Consider the following 25939-nt stretch of genomic DNA (forward strand, 5'->3'; position numbering starts at 1 on the left):
TTAGCAAAGGAAAAGGGTAGTCTTCATGTCCCCAACACGGAAGAAAGGAAAGAGTTTTTCTCCCTCGAAGTTTGCTGGAAAGCAATAGAACTGACGCTGTTGTTCAGCATCACAGAAAGCTACAGTCCCTCCTTCATAATCCAGACAAACCTGGATCTTGTTAAGGGGGCTATTTAGAAGCAAAAGGTCAGGAGGTGAAGTCAGAGCTCTGTACTGACCATTATGAAGGCCCACAGCCCAAATCCCTTCCTGAGGCACAAAATGGAACTGTCCTTTTCTTTTTACAGACTCTTGGGCCACACCTACAGCCCAGAAAGTTCCATCCTCCACATTCACTGTCCAGTGATGTTTCCCTGATGAGAATCCATGAGAACCAAGCATGCAGCGGGCTGGGTCAAATCTCTCAGGGCTGTAGGGCACTTCCTGCCGAAAAGGTCCCCATGTTACCATTCTCCGATTATCAGACACAACAAATCGAGGATGAGCGGTACCTTGGTCCAGCACCACATACTCTGTAAAGAAGCAAATGTTACAATCAGATACAGAACCAAGCCCTGAAAGCTTTTCTGGACAGTCACATTTAATAGTGATAGTTGGCCCTCTGAAAAATCTTCACAGAGGGCATCCAGAACTAGGGCATATATATGTGAGAGCTTGGAATAATTCCCTGGTTTTCAGAAAAAATTACCCCAAAGCAAGTGGTTATTCCAGCCAAGTTATGCTGCAATGTCTGTGCATGTGCTGACAACAACACAAATGAAACTATGAAAACAAACAAAAAAAGTGACATCTTCGGACCACGCATGCTTGGCTCGGCCCTCCCCTGCTTGCAGAGGGCCAGCTCGCAGGAAGGTGGGTACAGGGAGGTGGGAGGCAGCCAGCGAGGGGAGGTGGGGGGAGGTGGCGGAGGGTGCGGGGAGTAGGCTTGCCAATCCTCAGGTCCCAGCAGGGGTTCTCCCGCTTTCCCAGGCTCCTTCCTGCTCCCAGTCAGCTGGCTGGTGGGGGGAAGTCCCGCCCCCACAGCTACCATGTGACTTTCCACCTCCAGAGGCTTCAGTCTCCGATTGAAAGGCTTTCTCTTGGGATGGTGTGTCTGTGTTACTTTGAAGAAGTTGGCAGCAACTTGTGAGTAGAGATGCCAATCCTCGCTTCAGAGTTGCTAGAAAGGGGTGGTGGAAATGTCTGCTGGGCACTTCATTATTCACTATGTGGAGATCGATTCTCATAGGCTGTAATAGAGAATTGATCTGGAGGTATCAGGGGCTCTGGGGGGGCTGTTTTCTGAGGTAGAGGCACCAAATTTCAGTATAGCATCTAGTGCCTCTCCCCTAAATACCCCCAAGTTTCAAAATGATTGGACCAGGAGGTCCAATTCTATGAGCCGCAAAAGAAGATTCTTCATTATTTCCTATGGAAGGAAGGCATTTTAAAAGGTGTGCTGTCCCTTTAAATGTGATGGCCAGAACTCTCTTGGAGTTCAATTATGCTTGTCACACCCTTGCTCTTGGCTCCACCTCCAAAGTCCCCAGATATTTTTTGAATTGGACTTGGCAACCCTAGCAGTGAGGTGATGGGCGGTGGCAGGTGCTGGGAGGTGGTGGGGAGCGTGGGGAGGTGGACAGCTGCAGGCGGAGGACGGCGGCGGTGGGCACAGGGAGGTGGTGGCATGGGGAGGCAGATGGCGGCAGGTGTAGGAAGAGGGGGCACCCCTAGGCCAAGAGGCACCCGCCTACTTGGCCTACTCCTACGCGCCGGCCCTGCAGCTTTCATCTTGCAGTGTCAGGCCCCCCATGGTACTTTTTGTTGTTATTATATATTCTTCTTTTTCTCCAAGGAGCTCAGAGCAATATGTATAGCTGTTCCCTTCTTATTGTCTTCAACAACCCATTAGGTGGGTTAGATTAAGAGATTGTGATTAGCCCACGGCTATCACATGGCTAAGGAGGAGGGGTTGTTATATCCAGAAAGAGCCAGATTACAACATGGGCTCTTCCACTCCAAAAATTTCCCATGTTTCAACCAACTGACTGGGTCTCAGCCTGCCTTTTAGAGAGGGGTGAGAGGATCTTCTTAGGAGTCTGAAAATACATGGAGGTTTCCAAGAAGTTAAAAAAAGAAAAGAAAAAGATACTGCATTATTTCTGTGCAGCTCTGCATTATCCATGCTCCTCCCAAAAACAAAAACCAGGGTTGGTGGGGGGATCCTCACAGTCATGTGAGAAAACAATAAGAGGGACCTTCAATGAACATCCAGTGTGAAAGGGAAACCACTGGTACAAATGAAGAGTGAGAAAAATATTGCCCCCAGAGGTGTCAAACTCATTTGTTATGAGGGCCGGTTCTGACATAAATGAGACCTTGCCAGGCCAGGCCATGTGTGTCATAAAATGTAATGCCAGGTACCAGAGATATAAAATTTATAAAGGACACAAACATAATTAATTTTTTTTAAAACTTAAAATAAAGCATGCTTAAAAGATAAGCACTCTTGCAATATTTTGTTTATTTAACAGACTCTGATAACTGACACCCCTTGCTCTGAATTACTGAATTAAAAACTGTAGACAATGTGCTGTATCAATCTTGAGTACGCTGTTCAGGTGCTGCTCAGATGTGTATCTGTAAGTTGCAAACCTACTTTTGATTTATTGACATTCATTACAGAAATCTCATGGTCAATGCTTTGAGCCTAAGATCCAGAGGACAACATGAAGGGGCTGGGCATTGTAAGCTTTTGTTACACGTTGCTTCATGTGCTGGTCAAGAACATGTGAAGGCACCATAACACAGACTGAGGATTATGTGTTGTCTACAAAATTACAGTATTCCCCAGAGAAATAGCTACAACTCTTAAAAGGCAGTGCAAGAATACAGAGACAGCAATGTATAGTGGTCAGTATTAGCCTACTCATATGGGAAGCCTAGGTTAAAAATCCTCAGTCTACAAAGGAAACATGTTGGGTGAATTTGGTTTGGAAACATACTCTTAGCCTAATTCACCTCACTTGTTGGTTGTAATTCCTTATCTAAATAGTTCATATTGCTTTCCTACTGAGAAATAGTGGATCATGAAGGCATGAATACAGTCAAAAGGGGGAGGCAAACCCAGTTACACTCAAGGGAGCCCTCACATAATGAACCAATAAAACACAAACTCTCTCTCTCTCTCTGTAGCAAGGCAAAAAGCTCATGCCTTGAATAAAACTGTGTTGGTCTTAAAAGTGCTTTGTATCTCTCCTGTGTGATTGAGGGAACAGAGCAAAGGAAGCTCTCACTCTTTCCCTCCCTCCTATCTTCCTCCCCAGGGGACAAAGAGGGGGAAGAGCCTTAGCCAATAGAAGGAAGAGAGGCTTGGCTCAGTAGCTCTGCTGTGTGACTGTGAGAGCCTGACAAAGCAAGCTCCCTCCCCCAAGGGAGGAGCCTCAGCCAGTGGAGAAAATAGAGGCTTTGCTCTGTAGCTCCTGTGAGATTGAGCGTGTCTGGCAAAGCAAACTGTGATGCCGAAGGAAGCAAGAGAGGGAGAAGGAAGCAGACAACAGTGAGTTGCTTGCGAGCCTGATCTGTCCTGCAGGCTGCATGTTTGACACCCCTGCCTTAACTATCTGGAATCTACATCATAAAGGTAATTTCACACAAGAATCACATCAGCACACATTACCATGGTATGGAAGCAGCCATGATGAGATCCTTTGCTGTGTCACTTTAAGAGGCCCTCACAATCACAATGCCACATGTCTAATTCTCACAGTGAGGACATGGATAATATAAATATGAACTTTTTGGTTTTTCATATATTCAAAGGCAAAGGCCTTTAAATATTTAAGGGACCATTGTATTGTGAGCACCAAAACTGTAATTTACTTAGTTTTCCCTAAGTAGTCAAGTCTGTATTTGGACTCTGTATTTGAGTCTCTGCAGTCCTAGCCTGACAGCTACACTAGATGTAGACTTTAGAGTATAGTTTCCTCAGATTCCTTGCATGTGCAGGGGAGCAAAAGAAACCACGATACCCACATGTTCCTCCAGTAAATACAAGGAAGACAGCAATGCCAATTAAATTGGTGATTAAAAAATTTACATATTCAAATGTGGCTGCTGTGCCCTGATTCCACCTACTTGCTTATTTTATATAGAAATTGTATAAGCAGCCTCTACAGAGACCTGCTTGGAGGGAATTACAGAGTAAAAACTATACAATAGAATAACAAAATCCAGTAACAGTGATGAATAATAAAACAAGCCATAAACAAGCCTGGGGCATAACAATCTCAAAACACCATTCACCGGTCACAGATATCCATTCCTCAACCAATAGCAGACCAGCAAAAAACCAAAAGGGAATCCACTTTTAAAAGACTGGAGTAGGATGGAGGTTTTAATTACAAAGAAAATGCACTTTTCAAACACAACTTTAAAAGGTGGTATGCTGTTTTAACTGTGAAATATGAACAGTCAAATATGGTAGACATTTACCTTCAATCCATATTGGTTCAGACAGTATTGCTAATGGAATAAAAGGAGAGAAATGGGTGAAAAATTTGTCATTAATACAGTATATCTTGTGTGCGTTTGTATCTATTTTAATAATAGATTTATAGCATTTTTAAAAAAGAGATAATGACAAAACCAAAACTACCATAATACCCATAAAACTGGATAATTAAATAAAATGACATAAACAATTTTGTGAGTTACAGCAATCCACTTGTTCTTAGGGGCAGGGCTTTTTTTGTAGCAGGAACTCCTTTGCATATTAGGCCACACATTCCTGATGTAGCCAATCCTCCTGAAGCTTACAGTAGGCCCTGTACTAAGAGCCTGTAAGCTCTTGAAGGATTGGCTACATCAGGGGTGTATGACCTAATATGCTACAAAAAAAGTTCCTGCTACAAAAAAAGCCCTGCTCAGGGATCATATTTCATGCTGTCTTAAAGGCTTCCCTAAGTGTTCTTTAGGGCAGTGATCCCCAATGTAGTGCCCACCATAGCACCTGCAGGCATTCTCCTGGTGCTCACTGTGCCTTCCAAGAAAGTAGGCAGGGCCATTTTAAAGGCAGGACGGGTGGCTGGATGCCTTCTTTCTAATAAAGAAGCTTTACACTTGGACTTTCCCTGCCATTTGCTGGATCCCACAGCATGAGGATGCCAAATGGTTCACCTCAAAGCTGGGGCAGACAGCAAAGGTTTAGCTACCTCTGGTAAATAACTGAAGCTTCACTCGTCCCCAGATTATCTTGGTACAGCCTAAAAAAATAATTCAGAAGCAATGTGTCCCTCACCATTTTTTTAGCCTCTGGCTCACACATTTTTGTCTCAGATCAGGAAGGTTGGCCCTAGAGCAAACTAATTTATGCAGTAACCAAATTGCTCACTCACAACTTTAATGTGAGTACCTCACAAAGCAGAATTTTTGCTCGCAAGGCTCCAGAGCTTAGAGGGAGCACTGGTCAGGAGCAACCTTTGCAACTCAGCAGTTCAGTTCAGAAATGCACTTGTTACCTTTGAATTTATTCAATTCCTCCTGCAGTGATTCACTTTCCTTAGATAATACATGGAGTCTTCTCTTAAGGTCAGAACAATCAAGTACAGCAGGAGGCTGAAATTTGTTCACCTTACATCTAGAGTTTTAAAAAGGAAAGGAAACATTTTGTTCACCCAGCATTTGAGCCCTTTAAACAAATTTCAACACCTCAAAGACCAACTTCTTTTTTCAGTGACTCAATGTTAATAGCCTTGAGGGGGGAACGCTAGTCCATGTTACCAGACTTAATTCCGCCCCCCTTCCCCCCCCCCTTAATACAAATTAACACCTGCAGTTACTTTTGAGCACACAATGGAACTCAGAATGAACTACACTACTCAGGGGAAGTATGCACTTGCGCACTGTGGGAGTAGAACCTGGACTTTCAGCAATACAGCATTTTTTTGCAGGGAGGGAGGGGGTGGTCCCTGATAGGGAAAGCCCAGTGCCCTCTACTTGGAAAAGGTGGGGGGGAGGAGGAATCATTACTCCTGGAATCATCCGTAAGTACTCCCTGAGTGGTGAATGGAAACAGATGGCACCTACTGCCAATCACTTGTGTTGGAAATATCTGCAGTACAGCCCAAACACTCAAATATGGGGGAGAATTTGATTTGCACATGATACTAATGTCGCATGCATATTGCCAGTGAGGACTTAGGTTCTTTGCTCCAAGTAGTTCTCCTTTTTGGTCATAATAAATGAAGTACATGCCTGAATATGGAAAAAAAATTACATTAATAATGATGGAATCTTGATTATAAGATTGTCCCTGGAAAAGTTATGGGGTTAACCCATTACACCTGAACTTCTGCAACAGGTAACAAGCTCATTTGATGCTGATAATTTAGTAGCTGGTTGAATATGTAGAGCCTTCTAGGGCCCTATACTTGATATAATAAAACTGCATTCTAACAGTTGTATAGCTCTTATCCTTCAGAAACATGGCAATTGGTGGCAACTCAAAAAGTCATGGCATAAATGTAAATGCATCATTTAAGAATTGCCACCTCTAGCTCCTTATACCTTCCAAGTCCTGAAATGGCAGAATGGTGTCAGGAAGAATAAGCATCATACCTGTTAAGAGTACTTCCAATATCCTGGCAGGGAAGAGAGGAGAAACAGAACAAGCTTAGGTGCCTTCAATTTAAATACGTGAAGCTGCCTTACACTGAATCAGACTCTTAATCCATCAAAGTCACTATTATCTACTTAGACTGGCAGCAACTCTTTAGAACCCCAGGTATTTATTTTTTTAATTTATTTTATTTTATCAGATCTGTATCCCACCCTCCCCTTACAGGCTCAGGGCAACTATTGGTATTGGTATTTCACATCACTTACTGTCTGGTCCTTTTAACTAGAGATGCCAAGGATTAAGACAAAAGAAAATAAGAGCTCTGCTGGATCAGACCAATAATCCATCTAGTTCAGCATTCTGTCTCACAAAGTGGTCTACCAGTTACTCTGGAGAGCCAACAATGGGGCATAGAGACAGAAAGCTTCCCCTGATATTGCCTTTAAAGATATGGTTAGTTTAATGTTGAGTTTCCACAGCCTCTCCCATTCTTCTAACATGATGTTATGACCCAAGTTTTCTGCCCATTGGACCATGCAATCTTTTACTACCTCATCTTGCATCTTCATCTGTAATAGATAAGCATATAGCTTAGAAATTAGTTTTTCTTGAGGACAAAGAAGGATTTTATCAAATGGATACTGTTCTGTATTAAAATCTATTATCTTGTCTTTAGCATACCTAGATTCAACTTGCATTCTCAACCACCAACTCATTTTAATGTCCATATTTTCTAATTCTTCTCTGGTTTTCAGTTGATTATCTTTTTTCAGCAGATCATCATATCTATAACTCTGATTGAGTTTTAAAAGATTTGGAGGATTGAATGCTTCCACTGGGGATACCCATCTTGGAATTTTCTAGTAAATTCTCGGTTTTAACCACGACCATGTGTGGTACAAAGATTTCCAAAACCAATTATTCTTAAAATAAGAATGTCCTTCAAGTCTTTGATACCATAGATACGCATGCCAACCCAAATTAAGATCATGTCCCTCTAACAGCAATTGTCTCTTGTCATTCAATAATATCCAGTCTCTTACCCACAGGAGCACAGCAGCTTTATAATACAACTGGGAGGCCCATACCTGCTCTCAATTTAGAGTCTTGCAGTATCTTCAGTTTGATTCTTGGTTTTTTGCTTTGCCAAATATATTTAGAGACCATCCTATTCAATTCTTGAAAGAACCCACAATTTAAGAGTACTGGAATAGTTTAGAATAAAAATAACAGTCTTGGAAAAATGTTCATCTTTATTGAGGCTATTCTTCCCATTAGAGATAAATTCAAATCATGCCATTTTTCTAAATCTTTTTAAATTTCTTTGAGTAGTTTGTCATAGTTGTCCATTTTTAAACTGCTACATTTGTTTGAGATGTATACACCTAAATATTTGATTTTTTTCTCATACAGAAACCCTGATTTTTGTTGGATAAGTTGGATTTGTTCTATCGTCATATTCTTCGTCAGAAATTTTGTGCCAAAAGAATCCTGGCTGCTGTGTTAATATGTGCCAACAAATGTCTTGTCTTTTTGGAGTAATCCTCAGGATATATATTCAATAAAAACAATTCTGGTTTGAATTGAATCTGTGTCTCTGTCTTCAGAATCTTCTGTAATAGTTCATGGACCATTTTCCAATAGTCTTTCACCACCTCACATATCCACCACATATGATAAAAAGAACCCACATGTTTAGTGCATTTCCAACATTTGTTAGACATGTTAGTATACATCTTGCACAATTTCTGTGGAGTTATGTACCATCTATAAAACATCTTATACAGATTTTCTTTAAAGGTTAGGGATATTGTAGCTTCTTGCCATGAAACTGATATTTGGGCTTCCTCTTGAATCCTTTCAAGGAGACGTTTAAATGGTAATAGTAAGTGCTCCTCATAAGCTTCATAGAACTCGGCAGGTAGACCATCTGGACCCAAAGCTTTACCATTCTTTTGAGATGCCAATGCGTGTCCTACTTCCCTTATCGTTATTGGTTCATTTAAAATTTTTGTTGTTCTTCTGTAAATTTATTAAGATTATTTTGCCTAATGTATTCTTCTCAATTTGCCTTTTGAGCTTGCTTGTCTTCATATAATTTTTTATAAAATTGTTCCACAATTTGGTACATCTCCTGTCTTTGAACTTTCACTTTGTTATTCTTGTCTTTCAAAACTTGTATTATTTTTTTGGCATTCTCTTTTCTCATTCTATAAGCCAACCACCTTCCTCGTTTATTAGCATGTTCAAAAAAGTTTTGTCTAGCAAATCTCAATTTTTTTCTCCGTCTCCCCTGTAAGTAGTAAATTAAGTTGATGCTGTGTTTCTTTAACCTTATTTTGGAACTCCTGTCTAGTCAGTTGTACTTTTAAATTCTTTTCAGCTTCTTGTGCTTGGAACATTAATTTGTGAAAATTTTCATTTCTTTTTCCTTCTCCCTTCCTTCCCTCCTTCCTTCCTTTCCACTATGTCTGATTGCAAGGCCCCTGAAGCATGCTTTAGCAGTGACCCAAACTACTTGCATCTTGACATCTAGTGTTATGTTCTGTTTAAAAAAGGATTCCATTTCAGCCTTGGGTTCTTTAAGAAAGTCTTTGTCTTTTAAAATAGAAGTATTTAACCTCCACGATCTTCTCATTTGTGCGTCTTTAAGTTTTACCATTACAGGACTATGATCTGATATAACTCTTGTTTGGATTTCTGTCTCAACTAAATCTTTAACCAAGTTTATAGAGAGTCAACACATATCAATTCTTGTTTTAAACCAATTTTATTATTCTGCAATATATTATAATAATACTCATCAGCTATTATTAAAAGTTAGTACAAATAATTACATTTTGCTCCTCCCTTCCCCCCTTTTCATGACCCCCAACTGTGTATTTTTATTAGATTGCTAAAAATAAAAGGTAATTTTATCAATTAAAGAATCTTCATAAGAAAAATCTTAAAACTAGAAGAAAAAAGAAAAAAGAAAAAACATATAGTTATAATCCATCTTCATTCTTATCTTTTAGTCCTTATCAAAAGAATAAGTTGAAAAAAATATATGTTCACATAATCTCGTTTTTTTACTTTAGTCCATTTGTTATTCCTCAAAAATTCAACTATTGTTAAAAATCACCAAGTGTCCTTTTACCTTCCTTCTGTAAATATGTGTCAATTTTTCCCTTATCCACCTTTTGGCATTAAAACAACTTGGCATTATATTTATAAAATTCTCTTTTAATTCCTTCCTAGTAAACAATATCCTTACATCCCAGGCTTATTTGCTCCTTCAAAAGATTTCTGTTGGAGTCTTTTTAAATTCCATTCCACTTTTTTGTTTAACAAATGTCTCAATTGACTTTGTAATATTGTAATCTTTATAATTTTCTTTTTTCCAGGTCTCTTTTTAAGCTCCTTCTCCTTTTTTCCCAATCTCTTTCTGAATGTCCAGCATTTGTTTGTCTTTGGCTCTTTTATCTTTATTGTTCAGTGTAATTAGGATGCCCCTCATTACTGCTTTATATGCATCCCACACAGTTTGAAATTGAATGTCCTCTTTTTCATTTATTTGAAAGAAAACTTTAGTCTCCTTTTCCAGAGATACCACTACGTCCTTTTTCTGTAGCAAATCTTCATTTATCCACCATCTTATGGTCTTTTTCACAGGTTTTGCAGACCACATTAATGGATTGTGGTCTGCCCCTATTTTAGGAAGAAGCTCTATTTTTTTCGTTATAAGTCCAAGATCTTTTGGAATCCATAACATATCAATTCTTGAGAAAGAATTATGCCTTGCTGAAAAGTATAGTCACATTCTTTAGGGTTAAATTCCCTCCATATATCTTCCAGACTTTCTTGTTTCACTAAATCAAAAAATGACTTTGGTAATTTTCCTTCATTATTTTTTTCCCCAGATCTATCCAAAATATTTTAACTGTTCCATTAAAATCTCCCATTATCATGATTTGCTCATATGTCACTTGATCTAATTGTTGCATAATGTCTTTAAAGAAAGAGTCTTTTGCTCCGTTTGGGGCATACAATCCCAATAACAAAGTTTTTTTGTAGTTCAACATCACTTCCACCGCAATATATCTACCATCATCGTCCTTAAAAATCAATTTTGGGTCTAATTCTTGTTTAACATAAAAGACGACACCCCCTTTTTTCCCCTTAGCTAATGAATAAAACTCCACACCCAGTTGTTTGTTCCATAAAAATTTGTAATCCAATTGTTTGATGTGTACTTCTTGTAGGCAAATTATATTACATTTTTGTTTCCTAATCCAATGAAAAGTTGCCCTTCTTTTTTGTGGTGAATTTAGTCCATTTACATTCCAAGATATTAATTTGTAATCCATCATGGTTTTTTTATTTTTATTCTGTACCCCCAAATTCCTTATGTTCATCCAAAAACTTGAGTGCTTGTTATTGTAAGTCTCTTTCCTTTGTATTCAAAGCTTAAGCCCTCTGGAAGTATCCATCTACATCACATTTCATTTTCTTTCAGCTTGTCAGTCAATTTTTTATACAGTCTCCTGTCGTTTATAACTTTTCTTGGCAATTCTTTCATAATTCTTACACTACTGCCATCCACCTCCAGTGTATTTTCAAATTGTTTGCTTAAAATCTTTCCCAACATATCTCTTGTCACAAATCTTACTACCACATCTCTTGGTAGTTTGTTTTTTTCTGGCATAGACTGAATTGACCCGGTAAATATAGTCATAGATGTAACTGGTTTCATCAGGATCATCCCCAAAAACTCAGCAGTGATTCTTATTTTATATGTCCTTAAATCAGTCTCATCAGATTCAGGCACCCCTCTCAAACATATCTGATTTTCCATTAGTTTACAATCTTGTAGTACTGCTTTCTCCTGCATTTTTTTTTATAGTGGAATCCACCGTGTAAATTCTTAAGTCTTGGTCTTTCACCTTTTCTTCTACCTCCTGCACTTTTTTTAATGCTTCTTGGGAGTCTTTCCTGAGATCCTCAATTTCTTTTTTAATTTCTTTCTTAACCGCCTCTGCACTGGAAAAATTCCTTCTTACTCTCTGTTATTGAATCTTTTATTACTTTTACCAGTCTTGCGTCCATGGCTTCTATTGCCTCCTGCCATTTAGACATTTTTGCTTCTTCAAGTGTCCTAGCCCTCATACGAATCTGTTTTGCTCCTGATTTATTCACATACATCACTGCCTGCCCGTTGCTAAAATAGGCTCTAAAGTTGACCTCACCAAATCAAATTTCAATTACACAGTCTTATAGATTAAAGCATGCCCTTTTAGATGAGCCCAAAATCATCATTCCCAGAGGCTCCTAAGTCAAGATATTAATTTTTTAAAATTTTATTTTCTTCAAAATGCCATCCGCAGCTCTCCTGCCCCTTAAAAAAAAAAAATTCTCCTGGAGTGCTCCAAAATTAGTTCCAAACATATAGTCCAATAGATTTCACCTTTTAATGATAATATCTGCTCCACTATTTTTTAAAGTCCCGTTTTCTTTTTAGAAATTTTTAAACTTTTGACCTTCCCTTAATGGCCGCCGGTACTTCTCTATGATTTATGGTCCTAGAGAGGGCTAGGAGGCTTGCAGTTTTCCCTTCTTCTAATGGCTACTTCCTTTCTTGCCACAGTCTCGTTTTCGATGGCTGAGAAGTCTCATGATCTTTCTATGACGCCATTTCCTGTGACGTCCATAAAGTCAGCAGTTCTGTTTTGGAGGGGGTTGTCTGGCCCGACCACAGGTATTCAAAACAGAAGTTGTTTTTTTGTCTTTTAACCTTGTTTCTTAAATTCCATTCGTCCCAAATTTACCCCCTCCTTTATGTTCTTTACTTTAAAATAATGTCGTTGGATTCAGTCCTTTGTCTTTATTTCAAATAAGTCATATTTTAGTCCTGGAGTGATAAAGATCTTTTACCTTTAAAGTCGCTATCCTTTTGAACACTGTTCTTTTCAAAGATAGATGTTAAACAGTTCCAAAGAAGCTTTAAATCCTGGTGAATTTATGTCAATTTAATAACCCCAGAAGTCCTCTGTAGATGTTGGAATGCAATCCTTCTCCAGGGACTCTTCAAAGCCAAAAAGGAACCCCACTGGAATTCTTCGTCAGCCAAAGTAAATCCCCTCAGAATTTAATATGCATGTCTTGGCCTTCACCCTGCCTGGGAGAAGTAGGCAGCAGGCGTTAGGATCACCTTCTCTGCCCATAACAGAGGCTTCTCCTCTCCTGAGAAGCAGCTCAATCCTTCATGACCCAAACCCGGAAGCCAACACATATCAATTCTTGACCACATTTGATGACTGGCAGAATAGTATGCAAAATCTTTCGAATTTGGGTATCTTGTTCTCCTTACATCAACCAGGTCCAGTTCTTCTACTAACTTCCAAAAACTTGTTGGTAGTTGAAGACTTAATTTTAGTGTGATTTGTTTTTTTGTCCAGTTGTCTGTCAGAAACTACAATAAAGTCTCCTACTATGCAGTATTCTGTATATTCCAAATTTGACAATTTGAGATGTAAATCTTGGAAAAATTTCTCCTGATGATCATTCGGGGCATAAATGTTTGTCAATAGGATTTTTTTATTGTCTACCATGATTTCCACTAGAAGAATTCTTCCATCTTCAGAAGCATACTGTAATTGTGGGTTAAATTTATCCCTAGCATAAATTGCCACACCCCTTTTCTTTTTATTCATGTCTGCTGCTACAAACAAACTGCCAAGTTTCTTATTTTTCAGAAGGTGTTGATCTTTAGCCAAGATATGGGTTTCTTGTAAACAAATTATATCCATTTCCAATTTTGCCAAATATCTAAAGGTCTTCCTCCTTTTTACAGGAGAATTAAGTCTGTTCACATTAATAGAGATTATTGATACCATGATGGATTTTTCTTATTACTATCTTTATCTTTTTTAGTCTGTAGTCTTGTCGGATATTTCCGTGGTTCGTTCAGATCCTCTTCATCAGAGCCTTCTTCTTCCTCTTCCTTCCTTTCCCCTCTTTTTCTTTCGCTGTATCCAGAAAATTCTGAGTTTTAAAGATAGAATTTATCCTATATCTACATAGGTAAAGATTAAACTTTCCAGCTTAGCCATGTGTAGGGTATATCTCTTTCTCTCAGAAAGCTTGTCAAAGTTTGATATTCTCTCCTCTTTTGTCTCACTGGCCATGGTATCTTTCTTAAAATTTTCACTAAATTTCCTGCTATCGTCACTGGTTTGTCTCTTGCTTGCTTCAAAATATCATCTCTGGTCTTCTTTCTTATAAGTTTCAAATGAATTTTGCTAGGCAATTTGTTACGTCTCGTAAAGCTTGATGGCACTCGTTTAACTTGATCAAACTCTTCTTCCATCCTTTCAGGAGTCACCTTAGAATTTCTGCCAAGGCCTCACTTAATATTTTCTGTAGATCTTTAGTTTTTTCTTCTGGTAGATTTTGAAACCTCACCATATAGGCTGCTCTATCTATTTCCAACTGTAGAAGTCTGGTGTCATGAAAATTCTATTCTTTTCCCAGTTGTTCCATCTTTTGTGTATTGTCCGACACCTGTATATCCAGTAGCTTTAGGGCTTTATTAGTCTCTGCTGTCTGTTTTCTGTTCTCTAGTTCTTGTTTAATCTCTGCCATCTGTTCTCCTATGTTATCTACTTTGCCAGTTAACTGCGCTATGGCAGTTCGTAGAGTATTTTGCATCTCTTTCATATCTCCCTGCCTGGTTGTAAACTTCCTTGGGCCAGACAAAGAGCTAGGTGAAGGGATTGGTGTTTTACCTTCTCGATTATCTTTTTTTTATTGTTTCTTTAAAGCCAGGCACAGCTTTATTTTCCATCATTAATATATTTGCACTCACGACCACAAATTCCATGTGTTGCCTCTTAGAGGATTTGTTTTGGAACTCAGTGCTCCTATTTATATTAGATAAGCTAGTGTCTGTCAGACAATACCAATATTATATGGTGATCTTTTAACATCTAACCACAATTTACCAAACCCAAAACAATGATAAAACTTACGTTAAACAAAATCTTTTTAGTACAACATCTTTAGTGCCACCTAGCCAAAACAGCTCAACTCATTGAAACAGAAACAGTTTGCTGTGACGTCTTTTCTAACAATGCTAGTTCAATAAAGTCCAAGTCTTAACAAACTCATCCAACAGCTCCAGGTTATAGATTGTAATCCAGGGCTGGATGCCCCATTTATAATCCGCAAGTAGAGACAAACATTAAAAATTAAACAAATATCTTAAAAAAAGAAAGAATAAAATAAACCAGAATACAGCATTCCAGATGTTCCCAGGATAAAAATAAAAGAATGAAAAAATCCAAATATGGTATGGAAAAAAGAATAAAAGGGGAAAATGAATATATAAAAATAAAAAGTCAAGAATAATCAAACCATATAAAAATAAGACCAAAATTGGAGGGCTATATCCATAATATCCACCATCAGGGGTTTGCAGTCCATTTTGAAAGTTTCCATAGATATTCTTCCATCAGCCAGCAGTATAGCTGTATTTTATAATCCAGTATACAAAACTCATGAGAATTTGAATGTCAATTTAAAACTCACATAAATTTGTTCAGAGCACTTCAACATAAACTTCAAATTGCTTCTTATACCAGCTGTCATTCTCATTCATATATACTACAAACAACTTTCCAAAAGCCAAGTCTTTCTCCAGAAAAAGGATTAAACCAAGTCAATTCAATTTCACCATCAAGTCTTTTCTATATTTAGAAACTGGTGTAATTCATATTTGTCATGCTAGGGTTATAGAAATCACCAGGTTAGGCAGGAACTTTTGGAAGCCTTGAAAGAGAAAGAGAGAGAGCTTCCCCTCCCCCTTTCTCAGCCTTTGCCTCTATCTACGTTCCGCTTCAGTCCCAGCTCTCCGCTTCCCCTGTTTGACGAAGCAGTGCCTCAGGACTCAGTATTAAAAAGAAAGAAAACTTACAATCTTCATAATGGTGATGCAGCTTGTCCAACTCATACAGAAGCGTTGGGTGAGGAAAAGAAGAAAAGAAGTCCGGTAGTCAACCCCAGAGCCATTTAAAAATAGCGATCAGGGCAGCGAGGCTCGCAGCGAGCTGGGATCGGGAGACAGACGCCGCCGTCAACCTCGATCCACAGCTCAGCTGTTTGCCTTCCGGGACCCTTCCTGGGTCCCAGAGTCAGGTCTCCCAAAGAGAGAGATCCCTCAACAGCTCGATTGAGAACCGGCTCTGGACGCGCTGGTCCGAGTTGCTCCTCAAATCGGGTTGCCGAAACTGGAAGCCTGCTGGAGAAAAATCTTGAGAGTCCCTCGGACTGCAAGATCAAATCAGTCAGTCCTAAGGGAAATCAACCCAGACTGTTCCCTGGAAGGTCAGATGCTGAAGCTGAAGCTCAAATACTTTGGCCACCAAATGAGAAGGGAGCACTCACTGGAGAAGATCCTGATGCTGGTAAAGACAGAAGGCAAAAGAAGAAGGGGACGGCAAAAGATGAGATGGCTGGACAGTGTTACTGAGGTAACTAACATGAATCCGAGCAGACTTCGGAGGATGGTGGAAGACAGGAAGGCTTGGCATGACTTTATCCATGGGGTCGCAAGGAGTTGGACTTGACTGTGCGACTTAACAATAACAAAAGGATTCACTCTAGAGAGGGATTTCCTTTCAGATATAAAATCATCATTGAACTTCTAGTGCCATAGCTAGTGCAACCAGGACTGCATCCATATATTGTGAATATGGCAATATTGTGCAGTATGCCCTCTGTAATTCCATTTTGGCTTTGCGAAGTATCTGAGTCGCTTGGGAGGATGGCTGGCAGGTTGCTCCTAAGAGAATATTTTCATTCACACTCTCCTCAGTTTTTATTTAGAAACCTGACCTGTTGCCCTACGCTACTGAGAAACCAGTTGCAAAATATGGCTTAGCTCTGATAGCTTAACTTATAGCCAGCAATTACCGTATTTTTCGGACTATAAGACGCACTTTTCCCCCCCAAAAAAGTGGGGGGGAAAGTGTGTGCGTCTTATAGTCCGAAGGTACGTACCTTCGGGGGGGGCGATCTGCTGCCTCTTCCTCCGATCCGGCGCTTCTCCGCGCCTGCCTGCCTGGCTCCATCTTCTTCAGGCAAGCGCTGGGATCGCTCCACGTGGCCCCAGCGCTTTGCAAGCGCTGGCTGCGGAGGGGGCAGCGTGCTTCCTACTTGCCTGTGTCCCTGCCTTCAGCTGTGATGTTTAAAGCAAGCGCTGGGATCGCTCCCTCCCCCCTCCGATCCCAGTGCTTGCTTTAAACATCACAGCTGAACGCAGGAACACAAGCAAGTAGGAAGCACCCGCCCCCTCTGCAAACGCAGCGCTTTGCGAGCGCCGGCTGTGGCGAGGGCAGTGTGCTTCCTACTTCACTGTGTGCCTGCCTTCAGCTGTGATGTTTAAAGCAAGCGTTGGGATCGCTCCCTCCCCCCTCCGATTCCAGCGCTTGCTTTAAACATCACAGCTGAAGGCAGGCACACAGGGAAGTAGGAAGCACGCTGCCCCCTCCGCAACCGGCGCTTGCGAAGCGCTGGGGCGACGTGGAGCGATCCCAGTGCTTGCCCGAAGAAGATGGAGCCAGGCAAGTAGGCACGGAGGAAGCGCCGGATCGGAGGAAGAGGCAGCGGATCGCCCCCCAGGAGGAAGGTGCGTCCTATCCTCCAGAGTGCCTAATGGTGCGAAAAATACGGTAGGTTATAAAATATTTAATTTTAGCTGTGCATCTTGCCTTGAGTTTTAGTTAGTTTTGCTGCGTAGGGGCGTTTGAGACCCAGTGGATGGAAGCTTTCTGTAAGTTCGATCACTGTTATTAAAATCTCTTTGTAAGCAAACCTGGATCCTGCATATCGCTTTCTTGGGATTTCTGCAAACTCTGGAGCTTCTGGCCAGGGATCTAAATATGTGCAACAGCAAATCATTCACAACCGGATAGTCATATAGGGAAATTCAGCTGCAACTATTATTACAGTGCAATAATATTTGGTGATGCTGGATGCAATTCAGAGTCCAGAGAAACCTGGTTTGAAATCCCTGCTTACCATTAAACTCACTGGGTGACCCTGGGCCAGTCATTCTCTCTCAGCCTAACCTGCCTCACAGGGTTGTTGTGAAGTTAGATGAAGGGAGAATCATAGTACACTGCCCGCAGCTTAATGGAGGAAGGATGGGATAAAAATGTACTATATAAACAGAATATTTTGGGGGGGAAATATTTTTGGGGGTATAACAAACTGCACTAAGAATGTTATTTCCCACAATAAGGCACTACTTGACAGAAGTGACAGAGTGTGTATAACAAATGGGAAATGAGATCACATTTACTGCACAAAAACAGAATGCACACAAAAACTACATCAACATCTTACCTGGAGGAACCCACCTGGGTGCTCCTGGCACTTCTCCTCAAGCTCCTGGATTAGGGCCCCAAGACGGGAAATCTCATCAGAAAATTTTGCTGTATCTCCCATCTTTTTTCTCTCAACTTCTTTTTCCACCTCATCCACTTGGGACAATAAATGCTGCTTGTGTTTCTCAAGAAACTCATGAAGCTGTTGAAACTCTGATAATAATTTCTGCCTCTCAGCAGCTGTGTCTTTCTGTTATGAACAGAGAACAGTGTAAAAAAACAAACAAATTGGAAACACGAGTCTGATATTCCCAGAGGAACTGCTGAGCTCCTGCTCACATCTCACTCAACTTATTGTTAGCAACTCACTGTTTCCTCTGAACAGAAACTGTGCAGACAGCCTTTGCTCTAGCATTACAGACACCAACTGGACAGTGCCTGTGACACGGAAGCCAGGTGTATCATCCCCTGGTGCCATTCCAAAAGTCATTGAAAAAGTGGAATGGAGGTGGGGGAGGTAGGAAGAAGAAAGCTAAATTTTCTTTGTTCTAATTTTTCTAATTATTTTACCACTCTTCTATGTTTCAGTATTTGTTCAAATATCTGTGGAAAGAGGGAGGGGCTGCAGCTGCTATTCCTCATCAGAGCCAGTTCTGTCTTCCTCCATGTCATGGGTAGGAGCATCTAGCAGTCAGTTACCAGCAATAAACAGCCTAGCAATATAGTGTCATCACAGCCTAAATTCATGGGACTCAATGTTGTGATGTCTGCTTGTCTAGACAGTGTGCTGACCTTACAAGAGGCTGTGACATTTGGATTCAAATCCCAACCAAGCTGTGGACTCATTAGGTGGTCTCAGACATACCACTACTTTAAGGATTCCAGGTCTGCAGAAAAATCTGGAATTTTTTTAAAACAGTTTCTTTAAAAAACAAAACAAAATCAAATAATAAGGTGGACCTGTAGCTTTAAGACACAGAAGCCCTCAGTGACTGTTGCTTGGCAACCACAACTTTCCAGACTAGATTTCTGTGAACAAAAAGGGGAGGGCAGGGTCATTTCCAAGGCTGTGTTGGCCTTTGATGGAGGGTTCATGGGTTTCAGGCCTGACTAGGTTTGCCAGCTCCAGGGTAAGAAATTCCCGGAGATTTTGAAGTGGAGTCTGGGGTGGAGAGGGAGCTCAGCAGGATACACCTCCAAGATACCACTCTCCAAAGCAGTCATTTTCTCCGGGGGGGGGGGGGGGGGGGGCAGATCTCTGTTGCCACTCTAGGCCTGACAGCAACCACTGGATTACTTGATACCATCTTATTTGTATGACTGAACTAGGCCCAGCTGCTTGTTGCTGTCCAACACAACCTATGAAAGTCAATGTGGTATTGTGGGTGTCCCAGATTCGAATTCTCATCTTGCTCACTGTGTTACTTTGGACCAGTCATGTATTTTCAGCCTAACCTACCTCACAGGACTGTTGTGAGGATAAAAAGGAGGAGAGAATAATGCAAGATGCCTTGGTCCCCACAGTGGAAAAAGACAGAGTATAAATAAAGGAAATAAATCAATGTAGCTGAAAACAGGAAGCAGATAAAAGGTAGGTTGGTGAATTGCTGAGAACGAGACAATAAGGCAGAGAAAGGAGAGGATACGGAGATTGCTAAGAGGAAAAGGGGAAATAATGTGGAGAGAGGGATAAAGTGAAAGAAGGTGCCCCTCCACAAGTCCTTGAGTTACTCCCTATCATCCAAGTAGGCCTGGTCCAGTAGCTTGCACCAAAGAACTTGGTCAGTTTTCCTAGGTAAAGGCTGCCAGGGGTGAAAGGGAAAACTGAATATGGGGAGGGGGAACAGATAAAGGTAGGTTGGCTGCTTGGTGGGAAGAAGAGAAAGAAGTAGGAAAGGGGGCTTTCAGAGAAGGGAAAGAGGAAATAGTAGGGGAGAGGGAAATGATGTCCCTCCCACAAGTACTCGTGGGCTCTCACTTACTGATATCTAATTCTCTACATGGCTCTATCAGTGAATACTTACGTAAATCAAAAGAGTGGAGCAATAGATGGACAAGACAGATATTTCTACAAACCTGAGAAAAGCCTCAGGTTTGCAGAAAAAAAATCTAAAATTAAAACAAAATGTGCTGTGAGCCGCCCTGAGCCACTTGTTGGGAAGGGCGGGATAGAAATTATAAAATAAATAAATAAAATAAAAACTTTCCAAAATGACAGGGGAGGAATGGTGGCTCAGTGGTAGAGCATCTGCTTGGTAAGCATAAGGTCCCAGGTTCAATCCCTGGCATCTCCAAAAAAGGGTCCAGGCAAATAGGTGTGAAAAACCTCAGCTTGAGACCCTGGAGAGCCGCTGCCAGTCTGAGTAGACAATACTGACTTTGATGGACCAAGGGTCTGATTCAGGTATAAGGCAGCTTCATATGTCCATATGACAGAAACAGCTTTAACAAATGCATGTACTCAGTGGCCACTGCTAGGTAACACAAATATTGCCAGGTTTCAAGTCTTGGTTTTTATCAGTGAAAGGCAGGAGGAGGGCCAGGGCCCTTTCCTGGACTGCTTTGGCCTTTGGGGGAGAACTCATTGGAGCCAGGCCTGGCAGCAACCATCAGGTAACTTGGTACAACATGACTTGCGTGATTCACCCCCAAGACTGGTTGCTTGCTATTGTTCAACAGCAATCACTTTGTGAAAGTCAGCTGGTGTAGTGGTTAGAGTTCCAGATTAGGATCTGGGAGACCCAGGTTCAAATCCCCACTCCACCATTTAAGCTTGCCGAGTGACCTTGAGCCAGTCACACTCTCTCATTGTAACCTACTTCACAGGGCAGCTGAAGATGGAGAGGGCAGATAAAGGATGGATCAGTTAGTGGGTGGAAAGGAGAGAAGGAAGCCAAGCAAACATGTTATGATGCTGCCAGAAGCAGTGAGGGAAGAAATAGTATGCTGAAAGGGTACAGGGGGAAGTGAGGTGCTGCCCACAAGTCTTTTCAGGTGCCCCATCATACTAAAGAACCCAGCTTGGCTGACACCAAGCAACTTGTACAGAGTTGTCCTGGATAAAGGTTGCCTGAGGAAGGGAAATGAGAGATGAAGATGGGAGGGAAAATCAAGGCAAGTTATCTTGTGGGTGAGAAAGAAACAAGTGGGCAGTATAAGGGAAAGAAGAAATAGTGGGTTAGGGGGAAATGAGATGCCCCCAAGAATTTACATGTCCCCCACTTGTTAACTCCCTGACTGTACTCCGTACAAATGATCAAGGCACCTACCAACAGATCTTGGCTTGGCTTCTCTACATCCAATTTAAGTGACAAAATCTTTCCTTTTTCTTCTTTCAGCATCTGCAAATAGTGATGCAATTTATCCTAAAAAAATATAAATGCACTTAAAAATTAAGACCAACAAATAATTTTATTTTTTCACATATTTGGCCAGCTACTGTAAACAAAGAATCCATATTTATAGTCCCATCTACTGCAGCATACAATGGAGAAAAAACACAAGTGCAACTGATCCCTTTACATAAGAATAAGGGAATGTCTATGAATGCGGGAGAGGAAGCAGGCAGGTGATAAAAGGAAGTACTTCTTCACCCAAAGGGTGATTAGCACATGGAATTTACTGCCACAGGAGGTGGTGGCAGCTGCAAGCATACACAGCTTCAAGAGGGGATTAGATAAACATATGGAGCAGAGGTCCATCAGTGGCTATTAGCCACAGCGTATTGTTGGAACTCTCTGCCTGGGGCAGTGATGCTCTGTATTCCTGTTGCTTTTTGGGGGGGGGGGACAGTGGGAGGACTTCTAGTGTCCTGGCCCCACTGATGGATCTCCTGATGGTGCCTGGTTTTCTTGGTCACTGTGTGACACAGAGTGTTGGACTGGCTGGGTCATTGGCCTGATCCAACTTTGCTTCTCTTATGTTCTTATGTGAAGAGTTACTCCAGGTTATCTCCTTTAACAAGTGGAGGTTCTATGGCAATGGCATAGTGAAGGAGGAACATTCTCCACTAGAGGAATGCAGAGTACCTACTATAGATCGGGGCAAGAGGTAAACACTCCCTCTCCACAGCACAATTTCCTCAATCAAAAATACTGTTTTCCATCAGCTCTAATAAAACTGATAGGGACAAAAAAAAGAGACAGAAATAACATTTTTGGTAACTTGACAGAAATCAAAATTTGAAGGATGACAATACTGCTGCAGCTGCCTAGCAACATTTGTTTCTTAAAGCTACAGGTCCTGTTTCTGTCATTTGGGAAGCTTTTAGTCCCCTCCCCCGACACTGTGCACTAGGCAAAGGGCTGCTTTTTAAGGACCAAATTATACCTCAGGAACTCTAGGAACAAAACTGCAGTATCGTTTATCATCTAAACCTACCTAAAAGTGGATAAAATTGAGAAACTTTATATATGAAAAATATAATTGGGGGGGTGGGAAGTATGGGAAGAGCCAGTACAAGTCTAGTCACACTCCATCCCCTTTCATTTAGCATTAGCAGGAAGCAGTTAAATCAGACATACTTCCAATTCTTCCAAGATATCCCTCTCACAAGGGAACTTCCATAGAACAGGACTTCATTTATAGAAAGCTGGCTTACCCCTCACTGGCCCTTTTCAAATTCATCATGTTTCCTTTTTGACTGATCTTCCTTCTAGAACCCAGAAATGGAGGCATTTCCCCATAAACCGCTTCATTACCTTGTAAACCTGAGCAGCCTCTTCTATGGGAACCACATTGTGTTTCTTATGTGCCACGGACCTGTCACACACCACACAAATGGAAGTCTGGTCATGTTCACAGAACAGTTTTAGCGGCTCCAGGTGTTTCTCACACAGCTTCTGGTCGCCAGTTTCATTTGCCCGTCTCTTGCTGAACTGTTTGGCAAGTTCCACAATGTTCCACAGATGCCTGTTGGGGTGAAGGTTTTTCAAAGGAAAGGGCTTTCTGCACTGTGGGCAGATGAGGAGTCTGAAAATGGACCCATTGTGGCACTGTGCGATGCAGTTTCGACAGAAATTATGCCCACAGTCTATGACCATCACCGGATCCTGAAAATAATCCAGGCAGATGGAACACGTGGCTTCATTCTGGAGATTTTTTTCTGGATCTGGAGCAGCCATTCAGTGTCTTTTTTCTGATAAAGCAGAGGGACAAAGTTTTAGTTTCATTTTTCATGCTCACAACAGTAGAAGTTTCTCTTCTAAAAAAGTGGCTGCCCAAGGAAAGATCAGATTAAAAGGCCCGAAGAGGGAAAAGAGGGAAGCACATTTCCATTGTTGGTGATGCAAGATGTGTGGATGGTTTTCCTTGAATTTTTGCAGACCTCATTGCGTTCAACAAAAGGTCAACCATATTGTTGAAGGATGTCAAGCTTAACCCTCCACACTCCTGAAAAAAAGTATATATTAATGTGAACTTTGAAGATCATTATTCCATCATTATTATTTTAGGGAGGGCCCAGGCCCATAGCTAACAAAGAGCCCACTGGGCCTGGCCCCCTAACAGGTTTTTTTTGGGGGGGGGGGGCTCACTCCCATCCTGGGGCCACTCCTTTCCCCCTCTCCCCTGCATAATTCAAATCATGCATGAGGGGTGGTGGGTGCTCCTGCAAGCCCCTCCCATGTTATTTAAATCACACAAAAGGGAGAGGGACAGCCCCAGACTCTCCAGCTTCCTACTCTCACCCTGCAGCCCCTCCTCCATGGCCCCTTCCCCCTGTGGCCCCTAGCTACGGGGCTGGGAGGGGCCGTGGGTCAGTGGCAGAGCATTTGCTTGGCATGCAGAAGGTCCCAGATTCAATCCCTGGATTCTCCAGTTGAAAGGATTAGGTAGGAGTTGATGTGAAAGACCTCCACCTGAGACCCTGGAGAACTGCTGCTGGTCTGAGTAGGGACAATACTGACTGATGAACCAAGACTCTGATTCAGTATAAGGCTGAACTGTGGTGGGCCAACTATAGGCACCAGAAGTAAATTCTACTGGGCTTACATGCCTTGCTCCTAATTATGTCTGCATAGCAGGGCTTTTTTTTTTTTTTTTTTTAGCAGGAATGCACATGAACGCAGTTCTGGTTGGCTTGGTGTCAGGGGTGTGGCCTAACATGCAAATGAGTTTCTGCTGGGCTTTCTCTACAAAAGAAGCCTGCTGCATAAGATTGGGGCAGGCCAAAACACGTGGTTTCATTCAGTTGGGTGGCCCTAAACTGCACCCTACCAGTAGTCCTCACCCACCACCTTATTTAAAAAACAAGAAAATATGTATGTTCCTTTATCAGTAACTCCACAGACTAAGATGTGAAAGGTAGTTTGGTCTGCCATACATTCAGAAAAAAGCCCTATCTTTGAAAAGCCAAAACTTCTACCTTGGGTCCTATCAACTACTAGATAACAATCTTCTTTGCATTTTTCACCAAATTTGAGACGAAAGGGGGGGAGGATCTCTCACTGCCGCCCTCACTACTAAAATAACTCCACCCACCCTCCACGCACCAACATCCATCCCATGTTTCTTCTTATTGCATCCCATGCTGCTTCTTCCTTAACTTATTGCTTCCCTCTCTCCAACCCTTCATAACCAATTCCAAGCTTCCACCGTCCACACCGTAGAACGTTTTCCACGCTTACGGTAGGGTCCTCAGCTCGCAGACGGATCCGTTTCTTGTCTGCTCTTCCTAAAGCTGCCCAAAGCAGAAAGTCCACCAACAGCCTAACTTGAACTACTGCGCCGATCCGAGAGCCGAGTTCGTTCCTCCCACTCCTGCCGCCCAAGCACTTCATTGGCTGCTTTTCCGACCAGCGGCAGTTCTCTAATTGAGTCCTCAGGTGCAAAGCTAACAGTTGCGAGGAATTGCTGTGGGGTGATAATTGCAGAGGAGTTGGTACCTCCTAAATTAATACATTGACTGCCAGTTATTTTCTATGCGCTGTTTGAGGCTGGCTGGTTTACAGAGACGTTTGCTGGGGTTTGTTTGTGTCTGAGGGAGGGGCTGTGGCATCTTGTTGGCATTCAATCCCCTGATATAGCCAGTTAAAAAATCTGGTGGTTGAGGGTGTTAAAGAACTCCGCCTGAGACCCTGGAGAGCCACTGCCAGTCTGAGTAGACAATACTGACTTAAGTCTGATTCAGTGAAAGCTAATATCATATATTTATGTATGGAGTGCACAAAAAAGCTGGGTCTGCATCTGACACACAGTGTAGGCTTGAACAGGACTCATCATCATGCCCTGGAGCATTTTCCCCAAAACCTTTTTAAAAAAAATAAATTGTGACTACCAACCTGAGGAAAAGTTCTGGTGAAATCAGAAGCATGCACAATGTTTTGGGTATCATTGGGTTGGTCCTAATAAAACGCGCTAGTGGACTGAATTTTGCGGGGTGGGGGGATATTTTTGGACCAACACCAATGTTAATACGTTTGAAGGAAATTTATTTGGGCATAATTTTTCCTGAAAAAGATCCAAACAACAGAAAGGTGGGTATGGGGCAGATGTTCCAAAGGCAAATTTAAAACACACTCTAACTAAAAAATAATAATCTGTAAGAGATTTGTCTGGGTATGGACTTTGCCTGCTTGTTGCCTGGACCAACTATGGTTTTGATGGGATCTTGTTCGACTCCCAGCTCTATTTGTCCTTAACAGCTATGTCAGAGACGTCCTGAATAGGTTTCTGGATAAGGTAATGGGATGGATGAGGGCCAGGTGAAGGTTGCCAGCCTCCAGGTAGGACCTGGAAATTCCCCAGAATTATAACTGATCTCCAGCTTACAGAGATTAATTCCCATGGAGAAAATGGCTGCCTTGGAGGTCAGGGCCTATGGCACTAAATCACATTGAGGTGCAGCCCCTCCATGAACCTCACCTTCCCAAAGGTTGCACACCCCACCCCCAATATCTCCAGGAATTTGCCAACCTGATGCAGTGTGGGAGAATAAGCAAACAAAATAGAGTCTGACTTCCATTAGAGCACAGGG

The 25939-nt window shown here is 41.6% G+C and overlaps 1 protein-coding gene across 1 annotated transcript; it reads right to left on the bottom strand.

The window, feature by feature from the left end:
• LOC132571974 (zinc finger protein RFP-like) lies at nucleotides 1-24853 on the bottom strand. The gene is made up of 8 exons (XM_060238766.1): nucleotides 24591-24853; nucleotides 22665-23101; nucleotides 21234-21329; nucleotides 17984-18214; nucleotides 6598-6620; nucleotides 5499-5617; nucleotides 4474-4503; nucleotides 1-512 (listed from the first exon to the last, which is right to left on the bottom strand). The coding sequence occupies exons 2-8, from the start codon at nucleotides 23085-23087 to the stop codon at nucleotides 1-3; spliced, it is 1434 nt and encodes a 477-aa protein (XP_060094749.1). The 5' UTR covers nucleotides 23088-23101; nucleotides 24591-24853.
• Nucleotides 24854-25939: the final 1086 nt, after the last annotated feature.

Source organism: Heteronotia binoei, chromosome 5, assembly GCF_032191835.1.
Source record: "Heteronotia binoei isolate CCM8104 ecotype False Entrance Well chromosome 5, APGP_CSIRO_Hbin_v1, whole genome shotgun sequence".
Lineage (NCBI taxonomy): Eukaryota > Metazoa > Chordata > Lepidosauria > Squamata > Gekkonidae > Heteronotia > Heteronotia binoei.